At 43.3% G+C, this 25,472-nt stretch overlaps 1 protein-coding gene across 4 annotated transcripts in view; it reads left to right on the plus strand.

Annotated features, from left to right (window-relative positions):
* The window catches only part of EMID1 (EMI domain containing 1), a 421,712-nt gene that overhangs the window by 178,548 nt on the left and 217,692 nt on the right, over positions 1 to 25,472 (plus strand). For all 4 annotated transcript variants that reach the window (XM_069214563.1, XM_069214564.1, XM_069214561.1 and 1 more), the window contains exon 4: positions 21,105 to 21,191. In XM_069214563.1, the coding sequence (XP_069070664.1) occupies positions 21,105 to 21,191 (87 nt within the window). The remainder of the gene's footprint in view (positions 1 to 21,104; positions 21,192 to 25,472) is intronic.

Genomic DNA, 25,472 nt, shown 5'->3' on the forward strand with positions numbered 1-25,472 from the left:
CCTAATTTAATCGCTCAATCGTTTTTTGCATCAGCCAATGCAGCAGTTCGGGGAGTGGTCATCTTAGTCACACAGGACTTTCCTGGGGTGGTAAAGCAGGTCTTTAGGGATCCACAGACAAGATGGATAATAATCAGTACATCAATAGCAGGCAGGACATTCATTTTGTGAGTTTTTATGGCCCTATCGAAGACAATAAAACTTCTGTGCGGGCTTTATACGATCAACTATCTATACTTTGTTTTTTTTTATTCTAGGAGGGGACTTTAATATTATACTTAATATACAGACGGATACTTCATGCAGGAATAAAAATCTGAATAAACCGAGAGTATCTCGATTGTTTGCCAAGATGGTTTCGGATCTGATACTGGTAGATGTTTGGAGGCAGACCACCCCCAGGAGAGGGAATTTACCTGCTTTTCTAAAAGGTATAATACAGCCTCAAGGATTGATTTTATTTTAGTCTCATTTTCTTTGGTGAGACGGGGTCAGATATCCTTGCTAATCCTTTTTCAGATCATTCCGTCCCTCTGGTTAGTATTATTATGAAACAAGCTGATGAGTCGTCCACGCTGGAGCTTTGACAAGTCCCTTTTAGCAGATGAAGGTTGGATTACAACCCTTAAAGCATCAGTCACTGAATTTCTTAATAATAATAAAGGCTTGGCCTCCCTTTTTAATGTTTGGGAAGCCGCCAAAGCCCAGATACGAGGCAAAGCAGTTTCTTTTAAAGCCTAAATGTACAAAGCAGCCAAAGAGAAAAAGTCTAAACTCCAACAAGAACTTGATCAAGTATCAAGGAGTCATCAATTGCTACATAACCATGAGACGACTTCTAGACTCGAAAGGGCTCAGGTTAGTCCCAGAGATTATTATATGTCCAGGGAAATACTTAATTTTCATACAATCTTTCAGCGACAGTACAAAGAGAATGAGCATGTAGAGAAATTCCTGGCCTGGTCAGTAAAAAGAAAGTCCAATACCAATTTGATTAAAGCTTATATTTGACAACGATCAAGGCGTAATTGTGAACCAGCCTAAAGGTATAGAGAAGGTTTTCCTCTACCAAATCTTTACACCGCTACGGCACAAGCTAATTTATCTCAGATTAATCAGTATCTAAACTCATTTGAGCTACCAAGGTTAGATGGAGAGGCACAAGCTCTACTATCAGCTCCTGCTGCTCTCTAGGAAGTAACAGAAACAATATGGGACGCACCCAACGGAAAGGCCTCCGGAGAGGATGGTCTCTCGGACAAAGTATATAAAATGTTGCTGGGCCAGTTAGCCACATTTTTGGTTAACCTCTTTAATGCTATGCTAGAAGGGGTGGAGATCCCACCCTCGTTTACCAGGGCCATAGTTGTCATTTTTTTAAAAACGATAAGCCACCGGAAAATCCAGGCTCGGATCACCCGATCAGCCTTCTAAACCATGATTATAAACTATTTACTAAATGTTTGGCAGTCTGAATGGCACAGGCAGCTCAAGGTCTTATTCAAGAGGATAAGTGTGGCTTTCTTCCTGGCAGGCTGCTTTCCACAAATACCAATTTCTTGGTTCAGGAGACTGATTATTTTTCACATAACAACTACCCTGCAGCTATTATAATGCTTGATGCCGAGAAGGCATTTGATCTGGTCCAATAGGAGGTTCTGTTTACGATTTTGGAAAGGTTGAGGTTCCCAGTGAAGTTTATTCAGACCCTGCGTAGCTTGTATTTTAAGGCCCAAGTCAGGGTTTCAATCAATGCACAAATAGCAGGGTCTGTGCAAGTCTTGTGGGGTACGTGGCAGGTTTGCCCTCTCTCTCCGGTGCTTTTTGCACTTTTTATTGAACTTTTGGCAGCGGCTATTCGTCAAGGCAATCTCATTCACCCTCCCCTTACCCAAGCGTCTAAACTCAAACTGTTCGCTGATGATATGTTTCTATATCTTCATGCGGACCCACCTAATATCGCCAGAGCCTTTGGAAAGATCAAGATCTTTTTGGACCTTGGTGGCTACAGGATTAATCATTTTAAGTCTGAAGCTCTTCTGAACAATGCTGAGAAATCAGTTCTGCCAATGGGAATACATGTCCAGTTCCAGTTATCTATCCCTGTTAGATATTTAGGGATATTTGTAACAAACAATTTCTCCGAGCGCTTTCAGCTTAATTATGCATCCGTCTTCAAGAAAGCTGATGGCCTACTTCAGAAATGGCAAGCCTCTTCCTAGACGATAATAGGGCAAGTGGCATTAGTCAAAATAATGATTCTTCCTCTGTTTTTTTTTTTTTCTAACATAATCCTTAAAGTTCCCCATTTTTTTTTTTATAGATATAGACTCGATGATCAGACAATATATATGGGCCAACAAGAAACCTTGATTACAGCTCGAAAAACTAGCTCTCACGGTGGAGGATGGGGGTTAGCACTTCTCAACTTCAAGACATATTGTGAGTCATCCTTTTTGGATTGGGCATCAAGTGCCACGTCATCACCCAACTATAATTTTGATGTTAAATGTATGTTAGTAGATAGTGACATTCAGCTTCCCCAATTCCTCAAATAACCTTGTCAAACTGCCATTAATTATCTGCGTCAGGATTTTGTCAGAGCAGGAGAAATATCAAATCCCTAGCTTATATCCGACATTCAGGCTTTGTGATTCCTGGATGCTAGGCTTAGATTTAAACCAGGTGTATGTTCAAAATTGGGACCAGGCGGGCGTCAAGAGATTTTCAGACTTTTTAATAGGCAATCATATTAAGACATGGGACCAGTGTCACACTGAGAGGATAACTATTTCAGACGATCTCAGGTTCTCCTTCACTCAAATCCAGCATTTTCTCCTAACGGTTGAATGATCAACTGATGCATCCATCTCTACTATTTTTCAGGTCTTCTGTGGGAATTTATGAGGTATAGGTAGCTGGTACAAGATCCTCCACTCTCGGCTTGCGTCTGAGATGATTTCTCAGTTTTTGATAAAAGCTGAGAATTTAGCAGGATGTAAGATCGACGTACAGCAGTGGAGAAACCAAAATATCCAATCACATAAAGCAATTAGAGGGCAAAATAAATAAAAAAATGAATTTTATTCCAAATGGCTGTTATAAAACACTCCAGCTAGACTAAAGGAAGTAAACCCTGAGGTGTCCGGCTCCTGTCCGCGCTGCCAGGCGAGTCAGGGGGATTGGCTTCACTTAAGTTTCACCTGCAAGTATTTCGTAGTATTTTGGGGAAAATATTCAATGGGTTAGCTCCCCAATTTCGGTTACCCTTACTCCAGAGCCGTGTGGAGCATTGTTCAGCATCTTGCGACACCCAGGTCTGTCAACTCGCTCAAAACAAATTTTGTTTATTACATCCCTTATAGCTAAATCGTTGATTCTTCAAGCCTGGAAGTCGCCGGCACCTCCTACCTACACTACATGGGAAGCCAAGATAAAAGTTGTGCAATCGAAAGAGAAACTATATGCTCAACGGATAGGTGCTATGCGCAAACTTGAGGGTATTTGAAGAAAACCAGCAATTCATCAATAATATAGGGGTGGGGAGCCTGTATCATGGGCTATGGTATGCTTTCTTCGAGGAAAATAATTGGAGGGCTTTATAACTTGATTAAGTATTGAATTCTACTGCGTGGATTTGCTAAATTTCATGTTATGTTATTACACCTGCCAAACTAAGAAATAATCAATTGAAAAAAAAATGAAAAAGAAAGAGAAAATGTGCATGTGCTTAATCCGTGTTACTCACTGAGAAGGACTTCAACGCCTTGTAAGGGGTAGTAATCGCTAAGATGCGCTATATCAAAACAATTAAAATTACAATTCTCCCAGGGTGCCCATTGCTGGTACTAGTCTGGTGAGAGATTAGGAGCCCAGGGGGCAATTACTGTAGTCTACAGCAGGACTGGCTTTAGCACTGATGGCACCGGGTGCAACAATCTTTTATGGTGCGCCCCTCCATGACCTTCTCCATTTATTCTCCCACTACCACTCTCCAACAGTGCACCTCATCTCTCCATAACCTCTCTCTGGTATACACCTCATTTTTTATAGTACTACTCATAGTTCACTCACACAGTTCTGTGATCTGCCTGGTACGCATTGTTTGCAACAGGCACTTTAACCCTCCATGCTATTTTATGATGTGCCAGAACTGACTCTAGACAAAATTGCTCTCTCAGCAGTAGGAACATTAATCACAAGAGTTATCTTGACATTTTTATTGTTACCTGAAAACTGCTGGACTCACAAGGAAGTCTGTGTGCTTGTAAATTAAAAGTTATTTTTAAATACAGCGCCCCCCACCAAAGTAAGTGCCAGGTGCAGCTGCACTGGTCATACCGCCCTAAGGCCGACCCTGGTCTACAGCAGGTTGTAAGGTTCCCTCTTGGGGAGCCTCACTCAGGATGTTCTTCAGCTCAATCCTGAGTGCAAGGACCCCTCTAAGCTAAGGGAGCCCTACTTGGCACCTACTTCGCAGCTCTCCACAAGTTGTAAAAACTCCCATAGGGAGCATTCGCTCGGGACACTTTGCAGCCCACACCAGATTATAAGGATCCATTTAACTGCCGCTCAGACTGAGTTAAGGGCCACTCTAAGGAAGCCCAGGCGTTCCCCGGCTGCCTTGTCACTTTGCTTAAAGCTGTCTGCGCCGTTATGCTCACTTTACAGGCAGAGTTTAACTGCCTTCTGCATTTTTGATGTCCCTGAAAGGTCTTGGGTGTCCCTAAAGGGTCTTAGGGGATGAATTTTCCCAGCTGGGTCTTGCAAAGCAGCCACTTCTGAAGTCTCCAGTTGAGTTTATATTTCCAATTCAGCAGCTTGCCAGAATATATAAAGAACATGAAATGTCTGGGAGTCTCATAAACAGAGGACGTCGACGCCCCTCTCCCCCACACACACGGGGGGGGGGGGCTGTAGTACTGTACAGGATACATAGGTCTCCAGTGTGCTACGGGGGAGGGGAGCTTTAATGGGACCCCTTGGTAGCCACAGATCTGACCGCCTTCTAAGCATTTCAGACCCTCAGCATGAGGGCTGCCACACTAAGTGGAGGGCTGAACATCTGGCACACTCAGAAAAAATCTATCATAATATTATACACAAAGTGTTTCTTTCCTTTTCTTCTTCACGCATTGATCTCTTTGGTTCCCCTTCTTAGGGCCTTGCAGCAAGGTGACGGGCATATTTAACGTGATGGGCATAGCTGCCAAGTTTCCCAGGTCCAAGTGACGTACTGTTCCAGTCCAGATTTGTTTTCCTTTGTAGTCCTGTTTTGTAATGAAACAAACAAGGCTACAAGTTTCAGAGTTCAAGGAAAAAAACCTCGACTGGAGCAGCGCATCACGCATGGACCTGAGAAAGACTTGGCAAGGCTGGATGGGTGCCGAATCAGGACAAATTACAGTACGGCAAAACGGGAAAGCGTGTGGTAAAAATCACCCTCTCAGATGAATTGCTCTTTTACACCTGAAATAAACCAATGTTGTATGAAAACGTCACTCGAATCGGAACGTGCTCCGCTGGTGGAGGAAGAAAGCACGCGTCGTGCCTCCAGTCATCTCCGTCTCAGAGGTGTCAAGGTCACTGTGGAATAGCAAAGCCAATATGTTTGATGTGTTATTCTTTCTGGGATCAGTACCTTAAACGGTAATCTCGACAAACGGCAAGATAGCTCCCAAACGCAGGAAACAGCCCTTCTTCCTTTCCAGAAACGACAGCCCTCAGGTCCTTGTGACCGCATTTCTCGTGTGAGATCTCAACAGATGGAAATGTTCCCAAGCCAGGGACGCAACCACGTGACTGTGAGATCTCGTCAAGAGAGAGAGCAGATGACAAGCCCAAGAGATGACAATGCTCAAGTGAGTTTTCTGCAGAGAGGTCGACCCCTGGGCCGAGGGAATAGCCCTGCTTTTGTTAGAATTCCCACACTCACATTGTGTGAGAACCTGAGACGGAACTCTGCATTGACATCCCCGCCCCATGATGCACCGCGGCTTCTCTTTCCAGCTCCATTCCCATAGAGTGGATCCCCGGGGCAGTGCCGTGAAGCACCTGGACCATTCCCATGGCGCTGGTCCCCAGCCCCGTTCTCCTCGTGAGGCGCCCCCGGACGGGGCTGTGGAATGTATCCTCTTTGGAGGGCCCCCTCGGGCGTGCCAGTATGGGGGAATGTTCCTGTGAGGAGTGGGCCCGGTCCGTGACACAGCGCCAGCTTCCTCCAGATGTTCCCAGATGGGTTTCGTGCAGAGGGATTCCTCGGCACTGCAAGCCAGCAAAAAGGGACTTGTACCGAAGCTAGCGCCTAGGCCGCTCCCCCATTCAGCTCTCTCGTTTTTCCCCGTAGTTCCTTCTAGCCCTCTCTCCCGTGGGCACACTGTTCCCACCCCCCTTCACCTCTCTAGCCCACACTTTCGGTGCCCTCCGTTCCCGCTCTGTGACGCTCCCTCTCTTTCTCTCTCTGCTGCTGTTTCCTCTGTTGTTGACTCTAATCCGTCTTTTTAACATCCCACTCCCTCCCTTCATTTTCAGTCACTATCACATTCCCTCTTTTCCTCTCACTGGTTTTCCCTCCCTTCCCCGATGGTCTCCTGCCTTCTCTGCTGCCCCAAACGTTCTTTTGAAATGCAGCCTCCCTTCTCTTCCTCCTCAATCCTTTTCCTCAAATGCTTCCCTCGCTCGCACATCGGGCTCCTTAGCGAAGGCTTTCACCCTTCTGCCTCTCCTTTGCCCCTTCCGTGCTATGCGCCTCTCCCTTCTGTACTGCCTTCTTCCGTTCTACCCGTCCTCTCACAAACCTGCCCCTCCCGCTCTTCTCCCTTCAGTGTTGCTGCCCTCCAGCGTATTCCTTCCCCTTACATCACCTTTTATTACCCCTTTTGACTCCACTCGCCTCTAATCTCTTCCTCCTGTGCCTCCTCACTTCACTCCCAAATGCCTCAATTCTCCCCTGCTCTCTCAGTTACCTTCCACTGTGCCAGTGCTTAATTTGTAAAGAAAAACGTGCCGGTGCCCAAAGCCCACCTCTTAAACACGCGGCTGCTGCAATTAAATGTACGAACACGAATACTCAGGCAGCGTAATCCTGAAGCCATCTCGGACCCCTTTAATCCATTAAAAGCCACTCCCTGCCCCTTCAGCTCACTCTTTCAGCTTTCTGCTTTCTCCCGTTGGGACGCCTTTTCGTTTTTCTCTTCCTCCACCTTTCCCAAATGTATCTTTTGCTCGCAGTAAATACCTGAGGCAGAAGAATAAGCCCCGGCCCTCAAAAATAAGTGCGGTGCTCAGCACCGGAAACAACAAGCACAAATAAAGCACTGCACTGTGCCATTCTCCCCCTTAAATCTTTTCTCTCTCCAATCCAACCCATGTCCTCGCCCCTTCTTCCTCTCCGTAATCCCTCTGCTATTGCCAGTTTTTATCCCTGTGCTTGCACATTCCCGGGTATCTTTTCTTTCCAGACTATCACCCGGGCCTCAGGAGAGTGGTGCTAACTTAGAATACATACCCTCATTACCTCGAGTACCTTACTGCAGCTGGGATGCGCGGTATCGCCCCCGGTCAGAATTTTTCCAGCAGAAATGACATATACTGCTTGTTATCTGAAATACTGCTGAACTTTGTATCCAGTTTCAATATTCTGTTCAAAAGAATGAAAACTAAAGTGGGGCATCAGTGTTACCACATGTGTTTCTGCAACTCTTCATATCTGGTTTCCACAAACTTCTAGCGGATGGAAGTCGTCCTTGGTTATTTCAGGGTGTGATGTGGTATTCGCACAATAACACCACATCACTCTGAATTTCAGAAATTGCACACATTTAATTGTGTGACCGAACTTTTTTTCCTTGAAAATCACCTCGCTCAGTATTCCGAACGAGCCCCGTGTTCTTTCCACGATTAATGTGATTTTAACACATGTCCACAGGTGGGAAATCTCGAATGTGCAGTTATCAGATGAGCGCATATTTAATATATTTCACTAATTGTCCCACTACATTGGCACCTCAATCGCACACAAAGACTCCTAAAGAGAAAATTAAAGACTACAACAAACAACCACTGGCTATGGGAGAGACCTTGTCAGGTTTCCTAACACCATAATTAATGCCATTAAATCTTAACTATAACCACTGTCTCGGGCCGTGGCTGGTGAGTCACAGTCCAGTAATGGACCCTTAAACCTCAGCCAGGATCATGGCAGACCTAAACACGCAGGGAAGCGTGGGTAGCAAACTTTCGGACATCAAACCTCAAGGAACAGACCCAGTCCCATAATGTTGGGTCTCCATGCCAAGGAGAAGATGTAGGAGATACTGCTGAAGGGCCCACCCAAGTCCTCTCTGCTGCAGAGGCAGATGAGCCGGTGGTGGTGAGGATGGGCGTAGATAAACCTCATCTCAGTCTTGGGGTACCTTAGAGCCCCTACACCACACAGCGATGGTGCACCCCTGTTTGGGAAATCACAGGGTGCTGACAGCTGCGGCGCCTTCTGTCTCACTGACCGCCTGCTCCAGACCTCATCCAAGAGGATAGTCAGTCACGATGCTCCGCTGATGGTCTCCTGCCAGGCACTGTGCTGCTGTTAGCATTGAAGGAGGCTGAGGCACTGGAGGGTGAGTTTTTACCTCACTGCAGGGAGGAGAAAACGTTGAATCAGGTTTGTCAGTGTCGCAAGATGAAGAAGAGAGGGGATTTTGAGGATGACCCACTTCAGTAGGAAGAACACCACCAGCCACCAGCAGTACCGGGAAACTACACTGGGCTGCAACATAACATAGAGGTGGCAGTCCTCGAGTGCCCAAATCATGAATTTGGGATTACTTCTCCATCCCGCATGGGGGCACAATATAAGAGGCACAACAGTGGTGATGTCCATCATCTGTGATCATCATCATACGCAGAAGAAAGGAAAGGGAAAAGTGGAACACTTTTCCATTCAATGGTTTCAGTGTCACTCCCAGCAAGAGTAGACGCTAACCTACCCTGACACAGGCTCAGTAGAGACCTCAGCCAAGTACACCTCATGTATTTCACTGGATCCTGAAGCTGTAGGAGCCCCCAGCAGTTCCACAAGTTAGACCTTGTCTTCTCTGCTGATCCGGGTGCTAGATGTGGGTCTAAGACTGAAAGCTGGACCTCTCAAGCCTCTTGACCTCTCCCAGTCAGCTTTATTGAATGTTCATGGCAGGGGTTACAGCAGGTGGTGTAAAGGCTGAGTCAAGGGCATTATAAGAAGGCTGGTTATCAGACATAGTAAACATTTATGCCCACACTGGGTTAGTAATAAGGAATAACACTTTAATGAACAACTTGAGGTGCAATTATAGCAGAAACGAATAAGAGTGCTGGAAGTCTGAAATCTCTGACCCTAAACATTCAAGAGATATTTTAAAAAGTAACTTCCTTTTTAAGAGCATTTTTAGGTACTTCTGTGAACGAGTTCGAGTTTGTTCTGCATTCCAATTTGTCCGCAGTAAATCTTATGGGCTCTAATGAGCCAAATTCATGGCAATGCGTTGGAAACATCTGGAATTGTCTTTGGTGCTTAAGGCTTTTAGCCGAGAAGGGATGGTAGTGCCAATGAGAGAAGATTCTAATGGCTCAATCAATGTTCTTTGTCAGTCTTAAAAAGCTACCTAAGAAAAGGTGAATTTACAATGCCCGTCAATCATCCAAAAATTACAGTATACACATTTCTTAAAAAAACACGCCTATATCTCTATTTATTCTTCTTAATGTTCTTCTAATTTCATCTCATGATGATGTAGAAACTCAGTCAACATTTGTTTTGCCCATATGGCTTAAGAGGCCTGGGGCTGTCTATGAAGGAGGTATGAGTATGTCTGACATCAATTTAAATACTGCACATCCCAACTGACTACCATAAAGGAGTGGTTATTTGGAAACAGGAGACCCATCTAGAGAGGCAAGCATTGAATGAGATAAACTTGTTATGGACTCTGTATGGACACATGATTCTCAAAATGCTCACACAATCAACCACAGCATTATTACATTGCTGGCAGGAGGCCTCCTGATGGATGGGATGGAAAAGCAAACTTACATAAGTGAAATCACTGTGGCATGGAAACTGGCCAAGGTACACAACTCAGCCTTCAGGCTTTAAATGCTGGGAGATCACAGGGACCTCTGTGCTTGGGATGTATGGTCGGGCACCCACATGGAAGATTTTACTACCCTCTAAGAAGAATTCAAACTGCATAAAACGACATTTTACAGCTATTTGCAAGTCAGCCCTGCACTGCCAAGCTGAGCCTGAGACCATCCCAAAGTTCAGTGCCCTGGAAACTAGAGCTACATTAAAACATCTACCTTTGGTGCCTTTTCTAAGACTTGCAAGCCACTAGTGTTTATTGCCCCAGATCCCCTCTTGCAACTAAACGGAAAATAAGGTGGGTTCACTGGAAGAAGCAGATTGGAGAGAAGCACTAATGGTTCTGAAGAATGTAGCCATTTTGGCAAAATCGAGACTCATTCCACACGCCACCTGCTTCTATAGAATCTACCACACCTAGCCAGGCCATGTACCATGGGGAAAATACCATTGCTGATTTGTAACACATGTCATGAAGGAGTTGGTAGTCTCTTCCTTATGATTTTGGGACTGTTGGATAATTAACAATATTGGCAATATACCACAGATGACCTTGCACAGGTCCTGGGCAGACACTTCGACCAATTGCCCAAATCAATGTTACTGGCAATATTGGAAGAATTGTGAGGAAGGTGTGGGGAAGAAATTTGGTTGACAATCGCCCCTGGACCCCTGGAAGAATAGCCCTAAGGTGTGGACAGATGCTCCTATATTGAAGAGACAATGTACAAAGCCAGAAGTTACTCCCACACGCACTATAGAATCTGGGGGCTTTGGTGGGACCGTTTTCAAGTGGACATGACTTGAGCCAGATGGAGAGGATGAACAGAGTCACAAAAATGTAAATAAATTGTATACGATTTTGTCAAGGGGTTATCAAGGTGTGTTGTATGGCTTAACAATTAAAACCAGTTAAAACCAATAAAAACATTGAACACTGATTGGAATTCAAATTTTTATGCTTTGCTATCTTTCACGAATACATTGCTGCTAAAATAATGGACAATGGTGAGGACCAGTGGATTAATGTAATTTTGTGGCTGCAGTATTTACCGCTTAATTATAGATTTTTTTTTGTAAATGCTTTTTCTAGCTCAATGAACTCAAATAATATTGCCAGAAAAGGTGCCAGACAATGTCACATCATTTCCCTTTTCTTGCTTCATATAGCTAACCTAGCCACTTCATTTTGTCCCCCCTTACATCATAATCCAATGGCAAAACACTGACCTGAGTCTATCATTATGAGAAAGAGAGAGTGAGAGTGTGTGTGTGTGTGTGTTTGTGTGTGTGTGAGAGAGAGAGAGATCTGATAATCTAACGTATCTATCACCTAGAAGTTGGGGGTCAGACTTTTAATTAAGTGACTAAGAAATAACCAAGTTGTCAATGGTTGCTGAATACATGTTCCGGTAGGGTGTGTTTGCACCTGAATGATGCATAGGCCACAGTTATGTCTACCAATGAATCACTGGAAGACATAGGTCAGCCGGAGTCGAAGGATTCCTGATCATCATCTGTTGTGAGAGTTCCTTGTCTATAATGCCTTGGAAACTTGTCTCTTGGCCGTTTAATCTCAGTTCCAAAACAGGCTAAAGTGGCTGCTTCCGTCATCCACTTTTGGAGATTTAGTCCAGAGGATACTTCCTAAAGATGGAGGATGAACTATTGTTCTGCCACTAAAGAAGATACTAGCCTTTTCTTTGCATGTTTGACAAGCTTTCAGCATACTGAAAAGGCGAGAAAGAAGTACCAGGTAATAGCGCCACCGACGGTTGACTCAAGATTGTGCTAAACTTGGTCCTAGTAAGTGGAGGGAGTGGGTTGTTTACAGGTAATGTGAGCTATGTTCAGAAGTGAAGCATCGTGGTGGTGGAGGGGTGTTGGTAGTATTACACCTCCCTAGTACATGTATTTTTCGGTACATAGTTGAGTACAGGTGCTTTCAGTTGGGTATGGTGAGGTGTCAGTCGGATTTCACCAGGACTTTTTACATAGACAGACAAAAACGCACACACACCCTCCCTCCCTGCTTTAAATGACTTCAGAAATGTTGGTTAGTTTATAAAATATTGTGTTTTCTCTCACTTAGTACTCCTACCAGTCCGCATTCGTCCCCTTTTCCACTGCCCATTAGCCCCCCTCATGTGCCCTGCTTGTCATATAATATATTTTAACATTGTATGCCAGCGAGATTATTGGGAAATCTGACGCTCACAGCCCTAGTTTTACCGACCCAGCTACGCCCCGGCTACATTACAGTGAAATGTTCAGCATCTCCGTAACGTGGCATCCTTGCATGGTCCAGCTGTATGGAGCCTGCACAGCAATCAGAGCCAATAGTCTAATACTCTGAATTGCATAAGGTTTTGGCTAGACTCCCTCATCCCTTTATTTATGTCCCTGACCCTTTATTTACTTTGTGAAGCACAACCAGAGCGCCAGATCCACAAGAGAAAGATTGGGGGGCATTAACTGCAACCTCTAATGCAGGGCTGTTTACCATGAGTGGATATGATTTACACTCAGTCAACAATAATGGATTATGGTTTAACAATGGGTTTTACCGCAATAGTGCTGGCTTGTAAAGCTATCTTGAATAAACAGACATATAATAAATGTAAATGAGAAACATAGTCCACGTAATACTGACAACCTGACGTGATTGTAAGCCTTGGGGGTGGCATTTGGCCATTTCCCTTTTAATGGAAACCTGTGCACCCCCTTTAATTTACAAGGGCACAGCTTAGAGGTTAGGGCGGCACTAGTTATGTGGACCCTCTTTCCCTGCACCCCGAGTTTGAGGGAAAAATACTTATAGAAAAGACGAGTCCTTTAGAATTGGCTGTGTGCCTGTAATTGTGACAAACAAGCCCCTCTACTCTGTATAATTCTATGTTTGCTATTCTGTTCTGGCTGTGGGACATAAACAAAACATCTGGCCTGGTCATCACGTTCAGAAGAGTGCTTCAAGAAGCCTACAAAGATGCCCTCCCAGAGAACTGAAGGAACTACATATACCTAGTTATTTTTTCATAACTGTCCCGGAACTGGAATTTTAAATCCTGCTCCCGTGGAAAACAATCCCCCCACCTCAGCACTGAAGAAAACACACACATCTCGAATCTCCAGGGTTGGATGAAATCCAGAACTATAAAAGTTACTCAGTTGTAATTTGTAAAATTAAGACATGTTGGCCTCCTGAAGTTGAAGGCAGGGCCTCAACCTGAGATCAGCTGACCCTGCTGCTACGTTTCCAGTCAAGGGTGCTTGTGTGAAGACACGAGCACAACCTGCCTGCGAATGGAAATACTGCAAGATGCACTTTAATAATTACCCTGCTGCTCCTGTGGCCACCCCTTAGAGCCAAGGAGAAACCCTGAAGGCAACCAAGGGTGCCGACCATCCGCCCAGTGGGTGGCAAATGTAACCAAAAGCTCTAGATGCAATATTAGAATGTATTACACAGTAGCCTGTTATGTTACATAGTATATGCCTAAGTACCTTTATTGCACAAAATAACAGTGGTTTCAAAACCCGTATTTCACACATAGAGGATGTTTAACCAAGTTGATGTTTCCTGTGAAATGAGGACGAATGAAACTTTTTTTGAAAACTTAGAACACAACTAAACAAACAGGTTAACTTATGTGGAGATACTGTTTGCTACCCATTGGTTTCAGGGCAATAGTTTATCTTAAAGCTACATTGCCGAGGTATTATTTACTCCTTACAGGGGCTTGTGGGAAAAACAATAAGCAATCTAGTCAATTTCCTTCTGGCTGCAAGTTAAAATGTATTTGTCTCAGCATCTTTGCGGTCCCGATCCATAATCCGCTGACATCCTTTTTGAATATTATGAGTTTCCACCAGATAGCTAGGCATGCATATCCTGTGGCATGGGGAGATAGAGACAGCTTGAGACTGTTGGTCCACTTCATGAAGCTCTTAATAGTCAACATGGATTCCCACAGATTCAGCACGGGAGTCAAAAGGATGGGGTAATTTCAGATGGTCCTGGAGAGATCCTCTCAATCTAATTCAACACGCTTCCAAGAGAGGATGCTATTCAGCACTACTGTTAGTACTTCTCTTACCTGCTGCAGGACTCTTCATTGTCTTCTACTTGACTTAGGTCTATGTGGCAAAGTTTTGAAAGCTGATTATGCACCCGCTTACCTGGCGCTGCATCAATTTCTGAAAGCAATTCCCCAATAATATATATTGAATGTTGAAGGGTAATTTTCTACTGACAATCAGGGCACTTCAATGATTTATGGGAAAGAGCCGTACAGAGTAATTCCCTATTGGTATGCATTGCACCTTATTGATTCCAGTGGGAGAAAGTGGCGAGCTGGCTAAACACTCGAAAACATGCTTATGAACAGACAGCAATGCTTTACAACTGGACAACCAAGGTAGCACGACGACCAAGTAAAAAGTCAAACAAGCATTGTCAATGCTAATACATCGGACGTATGAATGAAAGTGCCTTTTGTCTCGTTTGATGGGTTTGGTCATTCAATCAGTCAGTATACATGAATTTTGTCACTCATCTTTGCATTTATGCATTCATTCATACTTCCACTGACTCATTCTTGTGTCCACCCTCTGACTCTACCACAATAAAACACATACAATGCAACAAAATATGCAAGATAAATTGAAAGAATCCAAGTAGAGAAAACAAAACATGCTGCCATCTAAACCTTGTGGGATATACTTGCAACAACAAAACTAAACACAGCAGCAGGTGTCTGTCTTACAGAGGTATTGTACATAGTCCTTCATTGTTTTAAAGTTCCCGCATGGCTGCCTCATTTAGAATAAATGTGTTGGTCATATTAGAATGGTAAAACAATGATACACCAACAGCATTCCATAATGGTCACCTGGCTCAGAGGAAGTGGTCACATAGGAAGCAGGTGCCCTGCAGATGAAATGAGTGGCAAGCAAGTGGCCCGTTAGTACTTCCTGGAGAGCCGTAGTATCCTCTTAAGAAAAACTAAAATAAAAAAAGAGAAGCAAAGAAATTAAAGAAGAACTACATTTCTTTTGGCTTTAGCATACTATTTTCACCACACAAGTAAATATGGCAGGTCTGCTGCCTTTATCGTAGCATTTCATTATAAATATATCAGGCGTATAGCCATGATCATTTGCTTGACACCATAAACAACTCAGTCTTGTTGTATTGGGTATAAGCTTTGTCAAAAGCCAAAAAGCGCAATGCAATCACTCTTTTTAGAGGAAGCACAAATTAATTAATCCCAATCAAATCTTCTGTCAGTAGTTCTGAATGATGTTTTTTGTTGATCACATAATATCTGGTGACAGCTGTGCATTCGAGCTAGACCTAATAACTCATGCAGATTAGGGGCACCCTCGGCATCACATTTTGCCCTCACACAGCTTCACTCTGAAGTCAAAAGTTATTGACTGAAAGAGAAGGGGAGTGTGCTGGTACTGGAAAACATCAATTAATACCTCATGACTTCGGCCCTCCCATCGGTGCTGCTGCCATTGAAATACGAACACCGTAAATGATCACCTTATCTAAGACACTTTAACAGTATTACAGTGCCATGTGTGTGCCCCCAAAAAGTCAAGCTGTATCCCATTGTAAGCTTGATACTTTGTGTGTGTAAGTGAGATTTCTGCAGTCAGCCATACTGCTTCTGGCTCAGGCAGCTGTAGGAACAAACAAAATATTCACAGGTGTCCCAGGGAAGTACTTTCTTTGGGGGAGCACACAACTTCTTCCCAATAAAACATGTCCACCAACATGTGAGCAGAGCCAAAGCCCCTCTCTTGTTCTACTCCTAAAAGCTCTTTTTTAGGTTGATCACATAAGGTCCAGTGAGAGCTATGCAGTCGAGCCAGACCGAAACACACTTAATCTACATAATTTCTTCAGTGTGAAGCACGTATATGTTATTCTTTTGACATTTAATGGAATTCAAATATACTTTAGTATAACTCCGTTCAACAACCTCTTCTGACTCTCCTCTAAAGACAGACCTTTACATTTAGAACAACACACGTGTGCTAAAAGGGCATAAGGCCCTTACTAACAGAAGCACCATTTTAGAAGATGAGCAGTATGTGCCCTCTCCTTGCTTTCGCATGCTCTTACCACCAGGTTTCGCCAGTTGACAATTGCTTGTGCAAAAGTGTGCACTATTAGATTAAAATGAATATTATACCAGTACTAATTATAATTATAAATACTGTTTATAAGAGTCCCCCCCATTTTCTCGTGTATATATCATAACTGGGTGCAAAGATATATTCATACCAGGCACAAATATTTTTTGACCTGAGGTGTTTCTACACTCGTTCTTATTGCAATGGTCAAAATTACACCATAAATCTCATTTTCTGCACTTTTCCACAAAAGATTCTCTGTGGTCGAGTGTACAAAGAACAAAGAACACTCACATTGCAAAGGCCCTAGGCTTTCTGCTCCGATTACAGAGGCATCTTTTATTTCTCCATAAGGCTTGCATAGAATGCATCTTCATCTTCTGCCAGTAAATTCTAGTCGAGCCTAGTCCTGAGATGTTCTCTTTTAGATTGGCACATGGTAACTTGGCCATATATTCCAAAGAATAATTTAAAGCCAAGTACTTTAAATTGGGGCATTGTTTCTCACCCATCCAGTTGAAATGCCAAGTTCCATGGATTCCTGTTTCATTTTAATATTTCTCCCACTCTCTTTCTCCTTTCCTTCGGCTCTCACTTGACTTCATCTTTCATTTTACCTAACTACTTACCTTTACATTTGTACCGCTCTCTCCCTAACCCACGTCTCTCCACTTCCCTTAACTATCTATCTCACCTCTCTCTTTTTATGTCTCTAGCTTTCTCTGTATCGCACTGCTGTCTGTAGAACGTTCCTGCCTCAATCTCCCCTATCTCTCTGCATCATCTAATTCTATAAATGCAGTCTCATACAAATATATTAATCATCAAAGTAAAATACAACATTTTAGACATTAAAAGCAAGCACACCACATTAAGCACATATTAGGATGCATTTTCTAATAAGGTCCATCCATGAAAGCAATGAATGCAACATTTTACACTCAACATTGTCCTAGATATAGTCTAGTGATGGCAGAACTAGGAACTCTGAGATAGGGTTATTGCTTGTGCCCACTTCCCACAGAAAGTGGCCACAGTAGTGACTCCAGGGGTAGGTAGCCCATTGACTACTACCTTACACCCCCCCCTAACGTCCCTAAAGTCAGTATTTAGGGGAGCCCCTGGAACCCAGGAAACAGATTCCCGCTGACCTACGAAGAAGAAGGACACAAAGAACACAAAAGCAAAGACTAAGGATGAAGCACCTGACTTGGACCCAGCCCTGCCGGCCTGAAAGCTGCTCCTTTCGAATTGTGTCAAAGTCGTCTTGTCCTGCAAGCTATTGTGCCTCCAAAAGCATGGGAGGACTGTCTCCCTTCAACAAAGATCCAGGAACTCCCGTGGAGCAGCAGAGCTGCTTCCATGCATTGCGCAGCCACCCCAAGAGAACTGCGAGGCTTCCGGGCTGCTGAAAACCCGACATTTGAGAGCACCACTGCACCCATGCCGCCTCGCCCGAGTTGAAGTGGGTCAATGGTGCCAGCGTGTTCCCCTGGCCCTCCAGAGACAAAGACCACCTTGGGCTTGCCCACTGTGGACTCACCAACATCGCCTGCAGCCTCTGTCTGCAGGGCCCTTCAACCACGAGTGCTACCATTGGAGAAAACCCGACGCCTCAAGACACCTCTGCTTCCTTCGCCCCTCACCCATGGAGAAGAGGACTTAAGGTGTCCCCACATCCCGAGCATCTCAAGATTGGAACCCACTTGTTGGCTCACCTTGACTGGACCCCCCAGTCCCTGCCTGCAGTGCCTTTCCGACCAGACCGATCCCCATTGATTTCAGTGGGGTACCCGGTGCTGTACTGCACCTCTGCACCCGTCCGCCCCAGTGCAGCTCTGTGTCACCTGTCCTTGTCCCATACTTACCTTAGATCCAGGAGATTGGCCCTATAAGTCGCTGTGCTATACCTGTATACAGTACATGTTTTTCCTCCATAAGATAACAGTGCCACCTATGGGAAATGCATTGTAGACTTTTAAAACCTGAAAGTATTTTTCTTGCAAAACATACTTACCTGATAGTATTGATTCTGGCGCCTAAATATATATATAAATATACTTGTTATTTTTGTAAATTGGTGTGGGTCTTCTTATTGAGTCGTGTGTCTCATTTATTGACTGTGTGCCTATAGTAAAAGTATAACACTCTTCTCTGATAAGCCTAAGTCTGCTCGACCACACTACCCCCTAAAAGAACACCTTGGGATTGCTAGAGCAAGCCCCTGCCCACTGGTAACGGGACCCTTGGACTCTTTGCACAGAATACCTCATTTTGGTATACCATATAAAGAGCCAGCTTCCTACAGTAACAAACTGTATTCTGGAATTTTACCATTACTGACTCAAGTCATCTAAAGCCCATTCCTGTGGTATCAGACAAACATTGTGAAGATATCCAAGCCTCCATTCATACAAAATATCTAAGCCAAAATAAAGACCAACCAAAAAACTCATTATCTACTCTAATAGCTCTTCCCAGTCAACATGCCTTTCCACACTTTTCATCATGATCCGCCCTCCATAAGTGAAAACAATTGACAGTAAAATCAAGACCTCCAAACAGCTGATAGAACTATGTGAGGCATCAGGGATTAATGATTACATCAGTAAACCTACTCAGGAGATCTCAACATTGAATAATTGCTCTCTGTCTCAGAATACAGTACTACATCCTCTGAAACAGGTCATCACACTCTGATACTCAATAAACCTCTGCTACCCTACTGGTCCGATCAATCAACCACAGCCCTAACGTAAACAATCTCTTCCCAAGGATGTTCTTAAGGTGTATTTTATGAAGCAACTTGGAGAACTGCAAGATAGATAGTGATGCCAGGGGGGCTTCATTGTGTCTGTTAGAGCCTTCGGCCAGGAGGCACATTGCTTTTCTGTGAACGAGGCTTAAACTCCACATTTTGCTTGAAGATAAGTTAGTGTCCAAGGGGCTGGAAATGACTGAAGTGCTTGCCTGCACAGTGAATGCTGGCATCAGGGTACTCAGAATGCTGAAAGGCTAGTTAAGGGCCAGCTGGTAGGGAGTCTAGGTGGGTGTAAAGGCCCAAAAGGAGGTCATGGGGGCTATTGGAGGGTGTCTAAAGGTCACTGCTTAATTTGTGCTTGTTGTTTCTAGTGCGGAGCACCAGCACCTATTTTTGAGGGCCAGCACTTATTTTTCAGCTTCAAGCATTTACCGCGAGTAAAAGACACATATGGGAAAGACGGAGGAAGAGAAAAACGAAAAAACGTCACAATGGGAGAAAGCAGAAAGCTGAAAGAGTGAGCTGAAGGGGCATGGAGTGGCTTTAAGTGGATTGAAGATGCCCAAGATGGCTTCAGGATTACGCTGCCTTAGTATTCCATGTTTGCACATATAATTGCAGCAGCCACATGTTTAAGAGGAGGGCTTTGGGCACCAGCACCTTTTATTTACAAATTAAGCACAGCTAAAGGTGAATACCACTGAGAAAACGCTAATGGTCTATTCTACCTCAGTGTAAGGGTTTGATGGAAAGCAGAGATGATTTGATGATACTTGAGGGTCAACAGAATAGCTCTGATGTCTGCCTGAAGCACTCTTCGAGGTTGTGTGAGAAGTCTTAATAGATTGGCTGAAGCCCCAGAAGCTGTGGGGGCTATTAGAGGAGCGATTATTGGCTGCCCATGGGTCTTTGATGGCCATCGTATGGGCTAGGAAGGCTGGTGGGAAGAAAGTGAGGGTCAGCTATGGGGTTTTGGAAGTTCAGGCGAGGGTCTCACAGAACAGGGTATGGGTCACTTGTATTCTCTAAGGGCCAACAGAACAATACATATTGTGGGCTCAAGGGAAGTTAACAATGCCTGGAGAGGCTGAGGCCTAGTTGGGTGGGTTTAGAAATCTAAACACCAACACAGTGTGTCTAAGCACTGGCTGTGTGGATCTGAGGGCCAGTGATAAATTACTAAGGCTAGATGATAAGCTGATCATCAGCTGAGAGCTCCTAATGCCCGACTGTTGGTCACTGAGCAATGCCCAAGGACCAGGCGAGGTTGTCTCACGACTTAGGTATGTTTAGCTGAGGCTTCACTTAGGAATTTTTAGGGTTTGCTGTGGTCTCTAAAAAGGCTGCCTGAATTTTTAGAGGGTCTATGGCAAGCTGATGTATTGTGACATCCACCTAAGGGGACATGAGAATCAAGATAGATTGTGTGATGGCAGGCGTTAAAAATGTTTATGGGCCTCCCTGCATGGGAATACCCCCACCCCTTGCATACATTATGTCCGGTGCATCCATAATGTGGCACAAGGGGTTACATGCATTCATTGCACCACTTTGTAAATATGGCGTAGGACAATGGCCTCCTTAACGGCACATTAGCATAAAAAAAATTGACGCTAGTGTGGTGCTAAGAGGTGCTAGGGCCTTCTAAATCTGGCCCTCAGAATGTTACTACATCCCCAGCTGGTGGAGACCCTGTGGTAGTGACTGGGTACCACGTTCCAGTCTTACTGTCACTCATGGATTCTGGGGACAAACACCAGCATGTCGAAAGTCCGGGTTCTCTAAACAGAGGTATGTCTACCACTAACTGGCAGTGCCTGGCGCAGTAAGCAGAGCTGAGTCATGTTCCATCCAGTTGAGTTTAGGTCAGTAAACGCGCTTGGATCAGTCACCAGCCGGCAGAGTCCTGGCTAGTGACTGGTGCTGAGACAAGTCACTGGGCTTGTAGGGAAGAGTGAAGTATGTCACCAGCTGTTACCGCTCTGTACTAAAGCTTCACACCAGTGACTGTAAAGAAGGATGTAGGGCAGGTGGAGTCTTCAATCGGCTGCAGCTAATTTCCTTCTCTCTACTTTGCAGACACGAGCAGGTACGCAGAGGCCCAGGACGCAGGCCGGCCTAGTACAGCCAACAGGAGGTTTCCCTACCGACCAGCAGCCTACGCAGGTAGGTTTAATGGCATGCATTCCGAAAAAGGGTGAGCTGGTACCTCAGCCGCTCACACTGCAGCCTTTACCTAGTATGATAGTGTGTAATTCTGGAACAAGAAACCTTATGTGACCTGTTCCGGAGAATCTTTCACCACAAAACTGTATCCTCGAGTTCGTTTTGTTTTTTAAACACATTAATGGCATTTACAGAATCTTAAATATGTCTTGGTGAATGCTTTGCATGAAGAACAGATTTGGCAAAGTTGATAGGTCTGGAGTTGGTTGCCTGTCTCTTGGCTTTGTCAATGTTTGTTTTGACATGGTTTGATAAAATGTTTTTGTTGGGTAAACTGCCAGACCCTCGTCAATAATCAAAAAACCCTTGGTTAAAAGCAGAAAATAGGTTTTGTTTTAAAAAAGCACATATTGGCCTGGTAGTAACTGGCACTCAAAGGAACTACTTTATTTTTTGATGTGCTCCTTGCCAAAGAGCAGTATGCCATCACTCACACTGCAACTAGCCGATGGCTGAAGTGGGCTGACCCATGCTGTATGCGGGCAGAAGTAAAATGTGAATGACTCAGCACTAATGAATGAAGTGGATTGGCTGAAACCCACTATAACTATATCATATACTTTGTAAAAACAAAAGGTCTTGTCTAATGCCAGACCTACAAATCTCCACCAGTACTGTTTTCTCTCCAGGAGTACCCAGATCCCCTCTTTGCACTTTATAGGGGGAGATCCATATCCCTGCCTTCCTCTGCTCTGGCTATAATCTCTGACTTGTTTCTGAGGGAAATCATTTCTTCTTTTCTTTTCTCGACTTCATCCCTGTTTCTCTACCTAAACTGGGAACGCTCCTTCTTCCTTGGAAGTTTTTTCTTTACCCCACTCTCAACCCCACGTATACCATAGCAGCCCTGTTCCTACCCATAGCACATGTACCCACTCCAGTGCTTAATTTGTAAATAAAAAGGTGCCGGTGCCCAAAGCCCTACTCTTAAACACGCGGCTGCTGCAATTAAATGTGTGAACACGGAATACTGGGGCAGCATAATCTTTAAGCATTCTCGGGCCTCTTCAATCCATATAAAGCCACTCCCTGTCCCTTCAGCTCACTCTTGCAGCTTTCTACTTTCTCCCTTTGTGGCTCTTTTTTGTTTTTCCCTTCCTGCGTCTGTCCCATATGTGTCTTTTGCTCGCAGCAACAGCTTGAGGCAGAAGAATAAGACCCGGACCTCAAAAATAAGTGCTGGTGCTTAGCACCGGAAACAACAAGCACAAATTAAGCACTGTCCCACTCTTTTACCCTTGTACCTCCACCCCTACCTATACTATACCCTACCAATACCTAGACCCTGGCACCTCTACTTCTAACTATACCCTAGCACTTCTATCCATAAATGTACTCTAGTACATCTCCACCAGTGCCTTGAAACCAATACCCTATTTAAATCCTGGCACCTCTATCCCTAACCATTACCTAGCACAGCTACCCGTACTCTAACCTTACATATATGTTAATATCTCCATCCTTAACTGTACTCTATTACATCAAGCTATAGTCTAGTACTTCTCTCCCTGCCTTTACCCTTGCGCCTATACCCACCTCCAACCACCTGCCTATTGTTTCCCTAGGACTTTATCCTTGCACCTCTACCTCTGGCTGCCAACATCGTGAATCTCTACCCCGACTGTTACACTAGTACCTTTACTACCAACAGTCTGTACCTGTACCATAATACCTGTACCATAATACCTTAGACCCCCACCCGTACCCTAGATTACCCCTGCCCATATGTCCCTTTTCTACTTACTTGCTTTCATCTTTCATTTTTCCCACTGCCTTTCTCCTGCAGTTTCCTACATTTTTTTTTCAAGAAAATGCTTTTTCTTATTTGTAATATTTTCAAAAATTGAGTTTCACTAGCTTGTGATTGTCAGACTCCTGTTCTCCATTTTATTTTTTCTCCAAAATGAGGTAGACCCCCCTTCTAGAAAAGGATAAAGTATATTAGTAGCACCACAGGGGCCTGTTGACTTCCAATACCAATCAAAAAATAGCTGAAGCTTAACCAGACATGTAGCAGATGAGTAGCTCCAAGTGTTGATTCAATGATCATGTAAATTCTTGACACACTTCTATAGGCCCTTGGTGCAGACACCAAAGAGCATGTTTGCTTCTCGTCTGATGTATTACATAAACTGCTATCTCTGTTAGCACATGCTGTATGAGTTCAAGGGTATATCCAGGTAACAAAGTCACAAACAGATGCAACACCCACACGTACCCCTTTCTTCCTCTTGAGGTTCAGCATGTTTTCTGGGGAAATATTTGTGGATCCTTGTCACAGATGTTTAAATTACATCTCTCCATTTATCCAATAGCAGCACAATGGCATAAATAATTGTTGCAGCTGTTACGGATTCAAGGTCTGTAGAAATGTTTCCCTGCAAATCAAACTTTAATGCATTGCCAAATGTTTGTATTTATTTATGGTGGCCCATGCCAAATAACATATCTACTATACAAAGTTTTGACGGTCGCAGTGGTAAAATCTTGAAGAAAAATGACAGGAAATTCGTAGAGAACACTGACTTTTCAAGATTTCATAGCTGTCTCTCTTATTCAAATTAGGGGAATGTGTACCTCCTAACACGTTACGGATACTATCGTCAAGAGTTTTTGCCTTGAAAAAGTGTAGATGACGAAACACATGTCTGCTGCATTTTGGAATGTACTGTTTCTTGAGAAGACTAAACATCAATTAACCACAAAAACACGTATTGGACTTTGATGTATACTCTATCACTCATATAAACATTGTGGACTATACCGGTGTGCCCTGGTATTGTTTGATAATCATTGTAATCAAGCTTATGGTAATTACATCAAGTTAATTACTGTGGCTTGTGCCTGACAATTCTATTCAATTAGATTTTCCCAGTGAGGGAGGTTGAGGATGGTGCCTGCTTGTCAGTAGGATCCTGCAGAAGGTGCTGCACAAAGACTTCCCTGCTGAAAGTGGACTACCAGGAGTCCAAGCAATGTATTTACATTATGCAAACAATGTATTTACCTGAATGCAAAACAATGTATTTACCGGCATGCAATTATCATTCAGATATGTATATTGCCAGCCTCTCACAGTGCTTCAAAAAGCATCTGCGCTTTGGTTTTTTTCCTGCACTGCAGCAGATCAGATCCTATTCCACAACATAGCCAGAAAAAACAAAACACTAATAATGTATTTTGCTTTCTGTGCTCTAATTACGCCTACTCCTAGTTGACAAATCTAAAGGGGATATTCCCAGAACTAACTTACACCCATGACTTACACCCGTACTTTACGAGCTTCCTCTTATGATTGTACTACTGAATATCGACCCCTAAAATATGGTCGAAAAATACTGAGGACAGAATATCGTGGGACAAAAAAAATCAAAAGGTCAGTACATATCGGAAAGTATAGTGTTACAATTCCTAACTCCACAACTACGTCCTTGAAAAAAAAAAAAAAAAAAATATATATATATATATATATATATATATATATATATATACATATATATATATATATATATATATATATATATATATATATATATATATATATATATATAAATACTTTGTAGGTATGTATATATGGAGAAAGATAGAAAAAATCTAGACTTACCCATTGATATTTTTTGGATGTTTTTTTTTTACATTATGTCCCATCGATATTCTTTGATCGATAATCGGAGTACACAACACTCTTACACTTTTGAGTAACTTTATTACCTATGACTATTCAACATTTATGAGTGTAAAGGTACTCACAAGTGTAGACTTACAAACCGCAATCCCCTGATTCAGGTGGTGAAGCCAAAAGTATGAGTGTAAATAAGGATCAGTAGTAAGTCCAGCACCACACATGGCCAACCACAGTTACTGCAAGAACCCCCATTCTAGGTTTAAGGGAGTTAAAATAACACCCTATAGGAAATAATGTTATAATAAATTGAATTAAATTAATATAACAATAATATAATTATTTAAAAATGATAAATAAATAAATATAATTATTGCTTTAAAAAATCCAAAATGCATATTTTAAATTAATTTAACCTATTCAAAAGACACCTAAATTAAACACATACATATTTTTATTCTGTATTAATAATGATTTAATGTGATATATAGAATTAATTAAAAGTAGTATATCTTAATAAAAAATAAGTTTACATCAATTTTAAATGTAGCAAAGGTTAATGAAAAATGTTAACATAAAATAAAAAATATTTTTTAGGT

Source organism: Pleurodeles waltl, chromosome 11 (genome assembly GCF_031143425.1).
Source record: "Pleurodeles waltl isolate 20211129_DDA chromosome 11, aPleWal1.hap1.20221129, whole genome shotgun sequence".
Taxonomy (NCBI): Eukaryota; Metazoa; Chordata; class Amphibia; order Caudata; family Salamandridae; genus Pleurodeles; species Pleurodeles waltl.